The following is a 15,280-nucleotide window of genomic DNA, read 5'->3' as shown; positions in this document are numbered from 1 at the left end:
CTAAAAACAACAGGAAAATGGTTACTCTATTTTGGACCATTCTAACTATTGTCAGACTAGCTCTAGGCTATTCCCATATCTTGAAACAGTTCCTGTTTCAAAATGACAAATCACACCCAGACTGAATTCTTGGTAGTTATTCACACATTCAGAAGTAACTCAATTTAATTGCTTGTTTAGCCTTTAAACCACTGAAGGAATCAGAATTAGAATTGGAATCAGGTTTAATATCACCAGCATACATTGTGAAATTTGCTGTGTTTGCGACAGCAATACAACATAATACATAATAACAAAACAACACAAATTAAGGTAAATATATATATATTAAATAGTTGAATTAAATAAGTAATGCAAAAATAAAAATAAAAATGTAGTGAGGTAGTGTTCATGGATTCAATGTCTATTCAGAAATTGCATGGCAGAGGGGAAGAAGCTGTTCCTGAATCATTGAGTATGTGCCTTCATGCTCTGTACCTCCTTCCTGATGGTAGCAATGAGAACAGAGCATGTTCTGGGTGATGGGGGTCATTAATGATGGATGCCTCCTTTTTGAGGCAATGCTCCTTGAAGATGTCCTGGATGCTATGGCAGCTAGTGCCCATGGTGATTCCAGGATTTGGCAACCTATGGGTACCTCTGCCACTATATTTATTAATTGTATTGATTCTAGCACATCTATGGACTTGCTAGAAGAGCAGACATGTACAGTATGGCAGGGAAATAAGCAGGTTAATGAGAATGAGATGCAAGGGACAGTCGGGGCTGAAATCTGGAGAAGTGATGCTGAGATACATTGTAGGATGCACTGGGACACATCATCAGTGATGTAACCTGGGGTCATCGGGTGCTTTGGGTCATCCAACATCAGACTTCCTTGCCCAGGCGATCTAGCTGGGGTTGATCAGTCCCCAGATCATGTCCCAGTAACACTGGTCCAGAGGTCACACTTCTTGATCCAGAGCCATCTAGAGTCCTGCTCAGCAGCCTCTGGGATGGTTCTGATGACTGTTTTCTTCACAGCCCTCCATAATGCCAAGGAGGGAGTAGTTAATGCAGAGCGAGCAGCCAGCAAAACCTCTACACCCTTCCCTATAGGCTCACATCGTGTCCTCCACCCGTCTCTGGCATTGCTCTACCAGCTCCTCCTATTTGGCTTTCTTATGCTCAAATGCTTCCTCAATTAAACAACCTGCTGGAGGAACGTAGCGGTTTGAGCAGAAGTATATGACAATATGTAGAATGTCACTTACACATTGTAAGAAATGAGATGGCATGGTGGTTGTGCAATGAGTATAACACTATTATAGTGGCAGTGACCCGGGTTCAATTCTGCCGTTGTCTGTAAGGAAATAGTACATCCTCTGCGTGACTGTTTGGATTCTTTCGGTGCTCTGGTTTTCTCCCACATTCCAAAGATGTACAGGTTAGTCACGTGGGTGTAATTGAGCAGTGCAAGCTCGCTGGACCAGAAGGGCCTGTTACCATGTTATCGTCATCATGTGCCTTGTGGTTACCATGCTGAATTCAGGTGGCAGGCTGGAGATACGGCTCTACCAAAGGAGGACTAAGGCACTTCTTCCCTCCACTAGCCTGCAGGTCACCTTTGGGCAAAGTGTAGCACCTGCTTAGCAACCGTTCCCTTTCTCCCCCAAAAAAAAATCAGGGTCATGTGAAGCCATGGAAGCAGGTGATGGATGGTCGTATGAGCAGCTGATGCTTATCACAAGTCCTGGTTATGCAACTACGGACGCCAGGCTGACAATCTCTGAGGGGTATTTATGATGGCTCAGGTCGCCTTTCTTGTTGAGAAGAAGGCAATTGCAAAGCACTTTTGTAGAAAAATTCGCCAAGAACAATCATGGTCATGGGACCATGATCATTTATCATGCTATATCTCTAAAGTTACTTTTAAAAAGTCCAAGTCCATTCTTATTGCACCTTACGTAGCAGGTGATGCAATAAAATCAGGTTATTCCATCACCACTGTGCAGGTTTCCAAGATGTGCCAGAGGTGCCGAGGATAAGGCCATTTACCAGCATGGTCCAGGGATGATTGATCTCAAATATTAGGTTATATGGGGGAGAAGCCAGTTTGATCTCCTTGAAGCAAAGCAGAATAATGAGACAACTCAAGAAACTACAGATGCAGGAATCTGGAGTAACAATCTGCTAGAGGAACTCAGCGGATCAAGCAGTATCTGTGGGGCAGGGCATGGAAGGAACTGTCAAAGTTTCCAGTTAAAACCCTACATTAGGACTGAAAGTAAGGAAGGAAGATGGCTAGTATAAAGTGGAGAGGGGGGATAGTGAGATAAGAGCTTAAGCTGAGGCAGGGCAAAAGGTGATGGCAGGTGGTACCAGGTGGGGGAGGGCTTCGTGCAGTGGGGAGACGGAGAGGTAGAGTTAGGATATAATGGTAGGTGGAAGATACATGGAGACAGGTGGGAAGAAGAGGGAAACAGAAGGAGCATGGTGGGTGAAATGGGAGGTGAAGGTTAATGGGAAGATATGATGGGGGCATACAAAGTCATCATATGTTTATAAGCAGGAATCAGTTTCCTTTATCTGATGGTTCAGTGATTAAGGGACACAGATTTGCAATCCTGAAACCAATAAAATAGACAGAAGCTTTTCCCCAGGGCTGAAATGGCTAGCATGAGAGGGCATAATTTTAAGGTGCTTGGAAGTAAGTACAAAGGAGGTGTCAGGGGTAAATTTTTACACAGAGAGTGGTGAGTGTGTGGAATGGGCTGCTGGCAATGGTGATGGAGCTGAAATGATAGGGGAGACTCCTGGATGGCTACATGGAGCTTAGAAAAATAGAGAGCTATGGGTAAGCCTAGGTAGTTGTAAGGTAAGGACATGTTCAGCACAGCTTTGTGGGCCAAAGGGCCTGTATTGTGCTGCAGGTTTTCTATGTTTCTATCAAAAAACACAAGGAAAAGTTCATTTCAAACCTTCATTAGAATTCACGATCTGCAGAGATTATGGGAACAGAAACAAATAGGGCTTTCAAAAGAGTAAAAGGCAGGTAACTAAGAGGGAATTATTTCCAGGACTCTAGGGGAAAAAAAAACTGAGTTAACAGAGTTGCTCTCTGAGCTGTCAGGAGTTACCCGGGTGAAGGGTTGGTCAAACCGACCTCCTGCTGTGCTTTGACAATTATATTTCTTTACTGACACAGTGGACCATTTATTTGAGATCTCAATGTGTTCTCCACCAACTCTAGTCTGTAGGCAATGCTCAACTCCATGGATAGGATGAGGCAGGAGCATCGCTAAAACAGCTCTCCAACTGAAGCTTTTATACTTGCATTCAATGAAATGGAAATGGTTGGCAAGAGTGCGCCCAATATAATTCAAAGTTGAAAGTTAGGATGATAAATGTGAGTTTGAAATAGTCCTGATATTACAAAAAATGAATTGTGTGCTCACATTTTTGGATTCAAAAAGTCTAGATTCTCATGGGTTTGATCAGCTCTGCTCATGGTTAGCTACTCAGTTGAAATGAACCAATTTAGCAAAGTCAGGGGAAGGTTGGCCATCTCATAGGGAGTTGGAGTATAAAGAGTAATAAGTGTGGTATAACAGGGGTGGCATCCTCGGCAGAGATCCTGTCTCTCAGTTCCAGAGATCTCAACTGATCTTCACCACTGTGTGGAATTTGATTGTTCTTCCTGAATCTATACTTATCACATATTGAAAGACCTAGATACTGTGAACATGGAGAGAATGTTTCTTATAATGGACTGGCAGCAGCCTCATATTAGAAGGATGTCCCTTTGAGGAGGAATTTCTTTAGCCAGAGGGTGGTGAATCTGTGAAATTCACTGTCACAGATAGCTGTGGAGGCCAAGTCATTGAGTATATTTAAAGCAGAGGTTGTTAGGTTTTTGATTAGTAAAGGGCACAAAAAGTTACGGGGGAAGGCAGGAGAATGGGGTTGAAAGGGATAATAAATCAGCCAAAATGGAATGGTGGCTGTGGCCTTACTTTCGGGGACTCTCTGGTTCATGTTCTGTGAATTGTTTGTTTGCTTTTGTTTAAAAAAAAAGTGCACTTTTTTTTCCTTCCCACACATTGTATGTTTAGCTGAATATGTGCTATTTTTTTCCACGGATTCTATCGTGTTTCTTTGTTCTGTGGCTGCTTGCAAAAAGATGACTCTCAAGGCTATATATGGTATAGATACTTTCAATAATAAATGTACTTTGAACTTTGAATGGCCTAATTCTGCTCCAATGTCTTATGGTCTCCTTGACCGTGTGGTTTTCCTCCAGTGCTCTATTTTCCTTCCACATCACAAAGGCTGACAGGGTAGTGGGTCAAGTGGCCATTGTAAATTGCTCCTGGTGTGTGAGTGAATGGCACAATCTGGGAGGGGTGAGGATTGGTGTGGATGGTCAGCCTGGATTTAATGAGCCTTTTCCTGTGATGTTGGACAATGACATGATACTGCCCTCAGGCTTAGGCTTCTTTAAAAGACTTTGCATTCTGAGTACATTTATATTGGGCTTGAGGAGCTGCAGCAGAGACTCGCCAGATAATGCTGTGTTAAAACATATCAATAGCCTACCTAGAACAAGCCCATAGTCCCAATCATTATGGAAAATTAAGAGGTGATCAAGATAGTTTAAAGATTTGATGTAATGGTGGTTGTCCACCATGTCCAAGGAAGACCTCTACAGGAGAGTTTTTAAAGTGGAAATGCCGTTTCACTGGGGCAGTTCTACTCTCTCAACCTCAGGAGTCTGGGTCCAAACAAGTGTCACAAAGTGAGACCTTCCTTGGCTGCAGTGGATGACCATGATGTCTTCTGTGCCTTGTTATGTCCTTCACTCTTCACTAAGTGTTGCAGTACCATCTTCCTAGCCACTGGATCTCACTGTAGATCTCCTCTGCCCAGTCCGCCAGACCCGATTTGGCATGCTGGGACAGGCATGTCCCTATCTCAGTGGGGTATAATGCCACCAGCTACCATCATCTGGTTTAGTCCCCCTGTCAAAGCGGGAGACCAGGGTGTGGCCGCTGTCGCATGTAAACAGCTGCTTGGAGTCACAGGTGAGAGCTGTGCGTCCGATGCCATAAATAAAGTTCAATTCCTTGTGTGGGAGGAGTTGAAAATGAACAGCATCACAAAGTACAATATATCTTGGCACAGAGTCGGGTGGAAATCTGAAATCAGCCTAAAATAAGATAAACTGAGACTTGATCACCTTAAGTTTTCAAACTGGAGATTGATGACTTTTTGTTAAACTAGCGATTGTTATGGAGAAACAGTAGGTGGAGATACAGTAAGATACAGATAAACCCTGACTTAAGTGTACACTGCAGCAGACTTGAAGTGCACATCCGACTCCAGTTCCCACATTCCCTGGCCAAAAAGCTACCGTGTTTTTCCCTTGACCATTATAAATGGCCGGATGCCAATTATTCCACAATCCCGCAATCAAATTAATTTAGGAATCACTCTGTTTTTCTGCTTTCTCATTAGATTTCCATCTTCAGGCCTGCAGCAAACTTTAATCATGTGAGTACTTCCACTTGTCTCAGAACTAAATAAACTGGATCAGTATTGCTGCTAATTTAAGAAAATTACTCTGCGGCATACGAGAGTTAATGTTTTGTTGACCAGTTTTTGTATAATATCTATTTCTGGAACACCCCAACATATGGTGCATATATACAATGCCAGTAAACTTGATGACTGTTATGTCCCAGACAATACGATCTGGGAATTACGTTAGTAACTAGTTTCCATGACTTATGGATATTACTGAAGCACCATCAGCTACGCTTATTTCAAATGTATTAACTCATTGCTTGTGATACAACAAAATGGTTTGAAGCCAAATTGTCTTAAGTTTTGGCACTGTTTATCTGAAGAAAAATAGAACAGGATCAATGTCAATAGCTCCATCACATCAGGATTTGTTTTTGCGACAATATTTTAGATTCCTAATTTCATACAATATGGAAGCAGGCCTTTCAGCCCAACGCATTGATGCTAACATTAGTAATAGTGACTACAAAAACTTCTGAACTATTGTAAAAATCCATCCAGTCAACCAATCTCCTTAAGGGAAGGAAATCTGCCACCTTTACCCAGCCTGGCTCATATGCAACTCTAGGTATTCAAACCGATGGTCTCTTACGTAGTATGAGTAGTTTGGGGCTGCTTATCTAAGGAAGGGTACATGGCATTGGAGAGGGTCCTGAGGTAGTATACAAGAATGATCCTGGGAATGAAAGGGGTGATGTATGAGGAGCACTTATTATCTCTGGGCCTGTACTCACTGGAATTGAAACCTATCAGATATTGAAATACCGATATAGAGTGGACATGGAGAAGATGTTTCCAACAGTGGGAGAGTGCAGGACTGGAGGGCACAGTCTCAGAATAGAAGGACATCCCTTTAACACAGGGATGAGGAGGAATTTCTTTAGCAAGATGGTGGTGAATCTGTGAAATTCATTGCCACAGACAGCTGTAGAGGCCAAGGCATTGGGTATATATTTAAAGCAGACGTTGATAGGTTCTTGATTAGTAAGGGCATCAAATGTTATAGGGAGAAGGCAGGAGAAAGGGTTAATGAATGAGATATGATGGAATCAGTAGTCCACGTGGCCTCTATGTCTTATGGTCTTAAACACCTCTCACTTCGGGGCCCATTCAAGACCAGACAATATACAAAAAGCTTACCAGTGGCATCACAATCAATTAACAATTTTAAAATGGGTACAATTACTAAGCATATTTCTAGGGTTGTTAATGGAATCAGTACCACCAAAAGTATGCAAAAATGGAAAAGCTTTCCAAAGGGATTTTTTGGAGGTAATATTTTAGTTGGAGAATATATGGCAGTGGCTATTTCATTTGTGAATTTGGCTTTCTACATGGATCTCAGAATGAAATAACTAATTATAAACACAAAATACTCTGCAGATGCTGGGGTCATGCGCATGTTGAAATAACCAATTGTTCCTTCACACCGGACCTTTACTTAGTTCCACTCCTCTTGTGTTTATTCCAGAACTTTGCAATATCTTGCATTAAGTAATTACACAGTGCAGGATGACATGCTAGCGTAGCAGTTAGCATAACGCTTCTGCAGCTCCAGCAACCTCTGTTCAATTCCAACGCTGTCTATGAGTTTATACATTCACCCCGGACCACATGGGGGTTTCCTCCAGGTGCTCTGGTTTCCTCCCACATTCCAAAGCTGTATGAGCTAGTAGGTTAATTGGTCACATGGGTTTAATTGGGTGGTGTGGGCTTATTAGAGCAGAAGAGCCTGTTACTGTGCTGTATCTCTAAATAAATAAAAAATAAACATGACCATTGCAACACATACAAAATGCTGGAGGAATCCAGCAGGTCAGGCAGCTGACATTTTGGGCCGAGACCCTCCTTCAGGACTGTAAAGAAAAAGGGAAGATGCCTGAATAAAAAGGTGGGCACAGGGGAAGGAGGCTAGCCGGAAAGTGATAGGTGAAGCCAGGTGCAGGAGATGAATGAATCTGATAGGAGAGGAGAGTGGACAATAGGAGAAAGGGAAGGAGGAGGGGACCCAAAAACAAGTAATTGGCAGGTGAGAAGAAGTGAAATGTCAGAGTGCGGAGTGGGGGGGGGGGGGGGGGCGGCATCAATACCATTTGTCGTTGAACCTGGTTGCATCACCTTTCAGCATTAACAATATGTTGTAAGGAAGATATTTCTTTAGCAGTTACTGCAAAATGCACAGAGATATTGTTCACAAGTCAAATTACAAACTCAGCCTTGCAGATAGTTAACGGTAGTTAAGATTTACTGACCGATGTCCTTTGATCTTGCCGCATTGGGTCTTCGGAGTTCAGAGATAAACTTCTTAGCGTCCAGTCGGATTTCAATGACATTGTTCAGCAGTGCAAACAATGGGGCAAGTGGGAAGGATGCCACAAACAGCGTAACAAATCCAAACTGGATAACTGCAGAAAGGGTATATCAATAGTCAGGGCAGGAAGACTTTCTTTTATTGCAAATCCATAAATAACAAGTTGCACCCAGAGCTACATCCTATCCTGAGGTCAGAACATAAAGTGCAGCAATATACAGGTATCAAATGTAGTAATATAGAATAGCATCAAAGAACTCAGCACTGTAAACCATGTTGTAAAATCCTCCATGTGCATTGCTTGTTGTATTATCCCAGGAAAGAAAGGGTTAATGTAGAAGGAATCAGAATAGGTTTAATAGCACTAGCACGTGTTGTGAAATTTGTTGTTCTGTTTCAGCAGTACATTGCAATATATATTGAAAAATCTAGAAATTGCAATATTATTTATATGAATAAATAATATATATTTAATTAAATTAAATTAGTGTAAAAGGAGAGCAAAAAATTAAGGTTCTGTAGATGGGTTCATGATCCATTCAGAGATCTGAACGTAGGGAGGAAGAACATTGAGTGTGTATCTTCAGGCTCTTGTAACCTCCTCCATGATGGTAGCAATGAAAAGAGGGCATGCCCTGGTGATGAGCGAGTGTTTTATGGCACTGTGGTGAACTACGTATACCTGTCTGGACATGCTCCCCCACTGACTGCTCCTGTGGCTCCTCCCACAGACCCCGGTATAAAGGTGATTGAGGCCTGAGCCCTGCCCTCAGTCTCCAGGATGTAGTATGGTGGTCAATTACTGCTTGTTCTTTCTTCCAGTCAATAAAAGAAAATATCTCGCCTCACGTCTCGGAGAGTTATTGATGGTGCATCAGGCACTGGGCCTGTACTCGGTGGAGAGTAGAAGAATGGAGAGGGGGAATATCTTTCAAAACCAATTGAATATCGAAAGGTCTAGATTGAATGGACATGGAGAAAATGTTTCCAATAGTGGGTGAGTCTGGATCTAGAGGTAACAGCCTCAGAATACAAGGATGTCACCGTAGAACAAAGATGAGTTGGAATTTGTTTAGCCAGTGGGTGCCGGATTTGTGGAGGCAAGTCTTTGGTTGTATATAAAGTGAAGGTTGATTGATAGAGATAGATAGATTTTTGATTGGTAAAATTGTCAAAGGTTACAGGAAGAAGGCAAGAGAATGGTGTTGAGAGTAATAATAAATCAGCCATGATGGAATGGCAGAACAGATTTGATGGGCTGAATGGCCTAATTCTGCTCCCATGTCTTATGGTCTATGATCTGAAGTGGCAGCCCGGGCCAAGAAATAGTTTCATATGGCATACAGTTTCCTGGGCTATGTACAAATAGAGCTATTGATTTCAAGGGCTAGGGAGTCATTAGAAACCTTCATTAAACACTGGTTTTTTCACACTTTGAATATTGTTGAAAGATGGAACAGGTGTTGTAGGAGTTGCAGAAGAGATGCCCTAAAGTCACTCCAGAGGCAAGAGGCTTTAATTATGCTGGATAGGCTGAACATGGGGTTGATGTCCTTGGAGCAGAAGTGGTTGCAAGATCTCATAGGTGTATGTGAAATCACCAGTGGAATTGATAGTGCTTCCATTGGTGAGGGGGTCAGTGACAAGAAGTGGCTGTGGAATGGAGAGAAGCAAACAAAAAGTGTGGTCAAATCTCAGCAACATAGTCAGCATCAGGGAAAGCAAAACTGTTGATATTTCAAGCCCCTTAAACATTAGAACCCTGTTTCTCCTTCAGTTTATGCTGACTGACCTGTCAGGTATTTCTAGCTTCTTATTTTTATTTCACATTTCCAGAATCTTCACTCTTGCTTTCATAAAATAAAGCTGATTTGTAAAAGCCTCAAAATAAACTTTTTTTTAAATAAATACAGCTGATGTGTTGGGAGCAGAACACACAGCCACAGGGAGAGTGGAGGCAGGGTGGAGATATGTTTCTACCAAAGCAGGTGTAAGGCGTCCTTTCTCTCCACTAGTCTGTAGGTCACCCTTAGGCAAGGTGTAATGCACCTCCTTTGCCCCCCCCCCACCCTGACCACCCTCTGATTAGGGTCACATGAAGCCATGGGAGCAGGTGGTGGATGGTCATGTGAGCAGATGGTGCACATCGGGAGTCCTGGTTGTACGACCACTGACACTAGACAATCTCTGAAGAGTATTGATACTCATTAACTTTACAGCAGGCAGCTGCTGACTAACACATTTCAAAGGCACAATGAAAGCTACAGGAGTGGTCCACCAGCCTCTCAAGCTTGTTCCACCATTCAACCTGATCATGACTGGTCTACGCTGGTCTCAACTTCCCTTCTGTGCCTGTTCCCTATTACAAGTTCAAAGTTCACATTAAATATATTATCTTCCGATTTGGATGACCTCGTATTTAACAATGTTGTCTTCCATTTACCAGACCCTTGCCCACTCACTTAATCTTTCTTTATCTCTCTGCAGACTCTCCACATCCTCTGCACAATTTGCATTTCCAATAAAGGGAATTTAGTCATGAACTGATAATTCATTATTAAATTGAACAGCAAGTAAGTATCCAGAGAACTGAAGTGTAAAAATTTTTTAAAAGCTATTGCAAAGGTATAAAAAGAAGTCAAACGGTGGGAGTGTTTAGATAATATCAGTGGGACAGCCCTCATTTTAAACCAAGTCAATAAAACAAACATTGTAAACAGTAAATGGTTACTTTCACATTTTATTTGTCTAGCCGGACTCTTGCCTACTCAATTACTCCATCTACAGTACATCTTTCTGCAGACTCCCCGTATTCTGCACAATTTGCTTTTCTGAAACAACGCATTAAGTCATGTACTAAAAATTCATAATTTAAGTAAATGATAAAACTTTTGAACAGAAAATAAGTATTTATGGAACAGAGGGGTAAAAAATAAAAAGGTATTGCATAGGTGTTTAACTAGTCAAACAGCAGAAATGCTTGGATAATATCAGTGGGGTTGCCCTCATCTTAAACCAAGACAGTAAAAAGCTTCAGAGAGAACAAAGTGATTAGTTTTGCATTCTAATTGGTGTCATCCTTTACTGAATTCCCTCTTATCCAGAAAAAAAAAATTGGACAAATCCCACAGGGTTGCCAATCCTCATCACACATTTCATAACAGAGCATTATTTCAAGTTTGACAGACAATTTATAAATAGTTAGGCAGATACTCTGGAGAATGGAATGTCAGAAAGCCGGATGAGACAGGATACTACCAAAGTCACACAGTTACTGGGAAATGCTTTTGTGAATGGGATGTGGTTAAATTGGCAACAGACTGTGAAGCTTCACAGTTTAAGGTGGTCCTGAGTAGATGAGGAGAGATCAGTCAGTGGTGGAATTTACAGTCTGTTTGGGGAAAACCCATCACTGAAATAACAAAGAAAGTAACATTTATGAAGTGTCTTCCATGTACTTCGTTAAACAAAAGTAGTTGCACAGTTGGGCCATAATGGGTTTCTCCCCCCCCACCCCCATCCAGGGCATCCACCAGAAGCACTATGTTCATAGAGCCTCAGCATTGTCAAGGACTACTCCTATCCATCCCACTGTCTCTCTGACTTCCTACCATCAGGCAGAAGGTACTGTGGTACAAGAACAAGAACTATGAAACTTCTGAACACCCTGCTACCACCCAATATACATTGCCTATGACAGCGCCAGAAACAGTAACAGTGTTGTACTGTTTGGGTGGCAGGGTGGAGATTCTCTACTAAAGGAGGTGTAAGGCACTCCTTCCCTCCACTAGACTGCCAGTCACACTGGGACAAGGTGTAGCACCTGCTTAGCCCCTACCACCCCTGATCAGGGCCAAGTGAAGCCATGGGATCAGGTGGTTGATAGTCATATGAGCAGCTGGTGCATACCACAAGTCCTGGTTATGTGATCATTGACACCAGGTAGACAATCTCTGAAGAGTATTGATAATGGCTGGGGTCACCCGTCTTGGAAAGACACTGCTTGGAGGAAGGAAATTGCAAATTGCTCTGTAGAAAGATTTGTCAGGACCATCATGGCCATGATATCATGATCCTCTATGTCATGTGACATGGCACATAAAGATGATGAAGAGCAGTGGGGCTAAGCTCCCAGTGCTCCCACTGGCGCGCATCTCAAATAACTTCTAACAACCAGGTCCAGCTCCCAGCCTTCATGTGTGGCTTAGCTACTAAGCCTGGTGAACCATTCTACTGACAAGAGACGGGTCAAAGGCAAGATACCAGCACCTTAAAATCAGTCACTTTGAGCAGATGGGTCTCGTTAGTCGTGGTTGGCAGCTCATCTAGGAGAAAGAAAACTCTGATCTCAAATCTCTGCTGCCTTGCAGTGGCACCCACTCATGGGGAAGGCTTCTGGAATAAACTCTTGAGGAAAAGCATGGAGCTGGAGTCCTTCAGGCAGTCCTATGCTGAGTTCAATGCTGACTGGCAACTCCTGCAATGCCACTGCTGCCAAACTCTTTCGGTCTCTGCCATTGCTTTAGGTTCATCAGCTGTGTGGAGAGGGGGAGTCTGCTGTGTGGCCAACAACTTGCTCTTCATATTCTACTGCCATGGCTTGTATATCACGCAGACAACTGGCATGGTCGACCCCCACCAATGGAGGGTCCCTTATGTTTTACACTGTACTGCTGCTGCAAAACAACAAATTTCACCACATAGGTCTGTGATAATAAACCTGATTCTGTTTCAGAAACAAGCCCAGAGACAAGATTTCCCTGGTCTTTCCACTGAGTACAATGGCAGAGCACTGACGGGCTGAGGAGAGGAGGTGGGTGCACTTTGCATCCAATCCCTTACTTTGTGACATGGCTGACTGGGACATCTGGTGCAAGCCAATTTAACACAACTGGGTGGCCATCTGGAGTAAAATTTGTAGGAAATATTCTTATTTGTTTGTGTCTAATTCAGTTCTTGGATGTAAACATAGAGCCATAGAGCATCACAGCACTGAAATAAGCCTTTCAACCCAACCAGTCCATGCCAACCTGTTTTTCTGCCTAGTCTCATCTTTGTACATGCAGACCATTGGACTCTGTAACCCTCGCATCCACGTACATATCCAAACTTCTCTTAAATATCACAATTGAACCTGCACCTGTGTTCCTCTAATTTGTAATGACCAGTGTGCGCAAAAATCTTGTGCCGTGCAATTTTTTTGCCCAGTGAACAGCATGTGCACACTGAAGTAAACCTGAAGCTATTCTAAGGATAACGAACTACCAAGTCCAGTTCGCTGTTTGTTGTTTAAAAGAAATAAAACACCTGTCAATAAGAACTTTGATCTCCTCAGGGTTTGATGATTTTCGCTCTCATTCATCAACACTCTCACAAAATATATGAAGCAGGCCTGTAGCAGTGTTGAAAGGATTTTCCCACTGGAGCTATCCAGTGTCCACTGTCAGTATCCACTGTCCATACGTGATTTCCTTGCTAAATGAAGCTTTAAAAAGTCAAGTTTCTAAATATCACTCTGCTTCTTCCCACTTGCAAATTCTCCAGCATCTATTTCATCGCAACAATATACACAGGTAACACCAATTTCTGTATTGTACTTAAGTATTTCTTGTAGTTGCATGTTCCTGACCTCAAGACCTTTTAGTGTAGCGGTTTCTACTGTTTCACTAAGCCATTCTGCTTCAAATGAACTAGCAGTTCTTTGAGCTTCATGTCATTTGCTTCTTTGGAATTTGACATAGTGAATCAGTAATTCCTTCAATAAAGACACTATAAATAAATCAGTTCTAAAATCTGTAGACAAATCATTGCAAACTCCATGTTGTCAACACCATCCGCATCGAAAGCGGAAAAGGAAATGCGATTGTGTATGATCGTGAACTATACTGAACATGACAATGTGACAACCTTTTGTGTGCAGTTTAAATTCCTTTGCATATTAGTAACAAAAGACGTGTGCACGCACACACCTTAGAGGGAACATTGCCCACCACCTCCTCAGCAAGCTTGGTCCAGCTCCTTCCAAACTGAGGGAAACGCTGAATTTCAGTACAATCACTGGAAAGCTGTTGTGGAGAAAGACAATAGTCTAGGGTCCTGCACCACTGGACACTGAGGCCTTGGCCCTCTGCAACCACCTTTAAAACAATTCAAGTGACATCGATACATTGCAAAGGAATATTGTTGAACTGGGTGGTGCAACAATGATTGTGGGAAAACACAGGAAAAGATTATTTTTACTGTGTATATAAGCTTATGACTAGAGTACATTTGGAAATGTACCATAAATAATGGTATACAGATGCTGCCTTAGGCAAAACAATTCTGAGTCCTTCAACATCTACCAATTTTTCTCTCTGAGAGTGGGCCTTGGTAAGCTCTGCCACCTGAGGCTTAGTCAATGGCACCTAGTCTGCTTTACCTGAAGGGATACCTCAGGTACTGAGGATCAACCTATTTCCCTCTCCATACACTGAACAAGCTAGCATAGCCAGCACTGAATTTGGGCAATGGGCCAGCCCCAAGATAGTCCTAACCCTTGTTTTCTAAAAATAGCAATCAGTCTGCAAAAGGAAAGTTAGATAAATAACTTCATAAACAAACAATTATTTAGACATGGAGATAATGTAGCCAGAAACATCGCAGGGGATCTCTCAGAATTCCTCCCGATAGCGTCATGTAATCTTGAATTCACCAAAGATGATCTGGAACTAGTTAGTCCCACAGAGAAAACATTAGCTTGCTGAAGTGTCAAAATCCGAGAGTAGGTGCTAAACATGGAGATGGGAGTGTCTAACAAAATGGATGTGGTTTTGACAGAGAAAGTGCAATGGAGATTCACCCTGAATGTTGCCTGGATCTGGATGTTATGGGGAGAGACTGGATCGGCTGGAAATCATAAATACAAGAGTTTCTGCAGATACTAGTAATCCAGGGTAGCACACACAAAATGCTGGAGGAACTCAGCAGGTCAAGCAGCATCTATGGAAAGGAATAAACAGTCAACGTTTTGGGCTACTGAAGGGTCTTGGTCCAAAACATTGATCGTTCATTCCTTGATAGGCTAGGCTTGTTTTTCCTGGAGCAAAGGAAGCCAAGGGGAGACTTGATGGATGCATATAAGGTTATGAGAGATATAGATAACTTAAGTGAGTGGGCAAGGGTCTGGCAGATCGAGTACAATGTCAGTAAATGCAGGTCATCCACTTAGGAAGGAAAAATGAAAGAGCAGATTATTATTTAAATGGCAAAATTTGCAGTTTGCTACTATACAGGGGGACTTGTGAGTGCTTGTGCTTGGATCACAAAAGGTTGGTTTGCAGGTGCAGCAGGCTGTCAAGAAAGCAAATGGAATGTTGGCTTCGATTCCTAGAGGGACTGAATTCAAGAGCAGGGAGGTCATGC

General features: G+C 42.5%; 1 protein-coding gene across 1 annotated transcript in view; it reads right to left on the bottom strand.

The window, feature by feature from the left end:
* The window catches only part of ano1a (anoctamin 1, calcium activated chloride channel a), a 282,789-nt gene that overhangs the window by 20,320 nt on the left and 247,189 nt on the right, over window positions 1-15,280 (bottom strand). The window contains exon 24 of the mRNA XM_059976065.1: window positions 7,818-7,970. Coding sequence (XP_059832048.1) covers window positions 7,818-7,970 — 153 coding nt within the window. The remainder of the gene's footprint in view (window positions 1-7,817; window positions 7,971-15,280) is intronic.

This window comes from Hypanus sabinus, chromosome 7 (assembly GCF_030144855.1).
Source record: "Hypanus sabinus isolate sHypSab1 chromosome 7, sHypSab1.hap1, whole genome shotgun sequence".
NCBI classification, from domain to species: Eukaryota; Metazoa; Chordata; class Chondrichthyes; order Myliobatiformes; family Dasyatidae; genus Hypanus; species Hypanus sabinus.
This window is presented reverse-complemented; position numbering and strand designations above follow the sequence as displayed.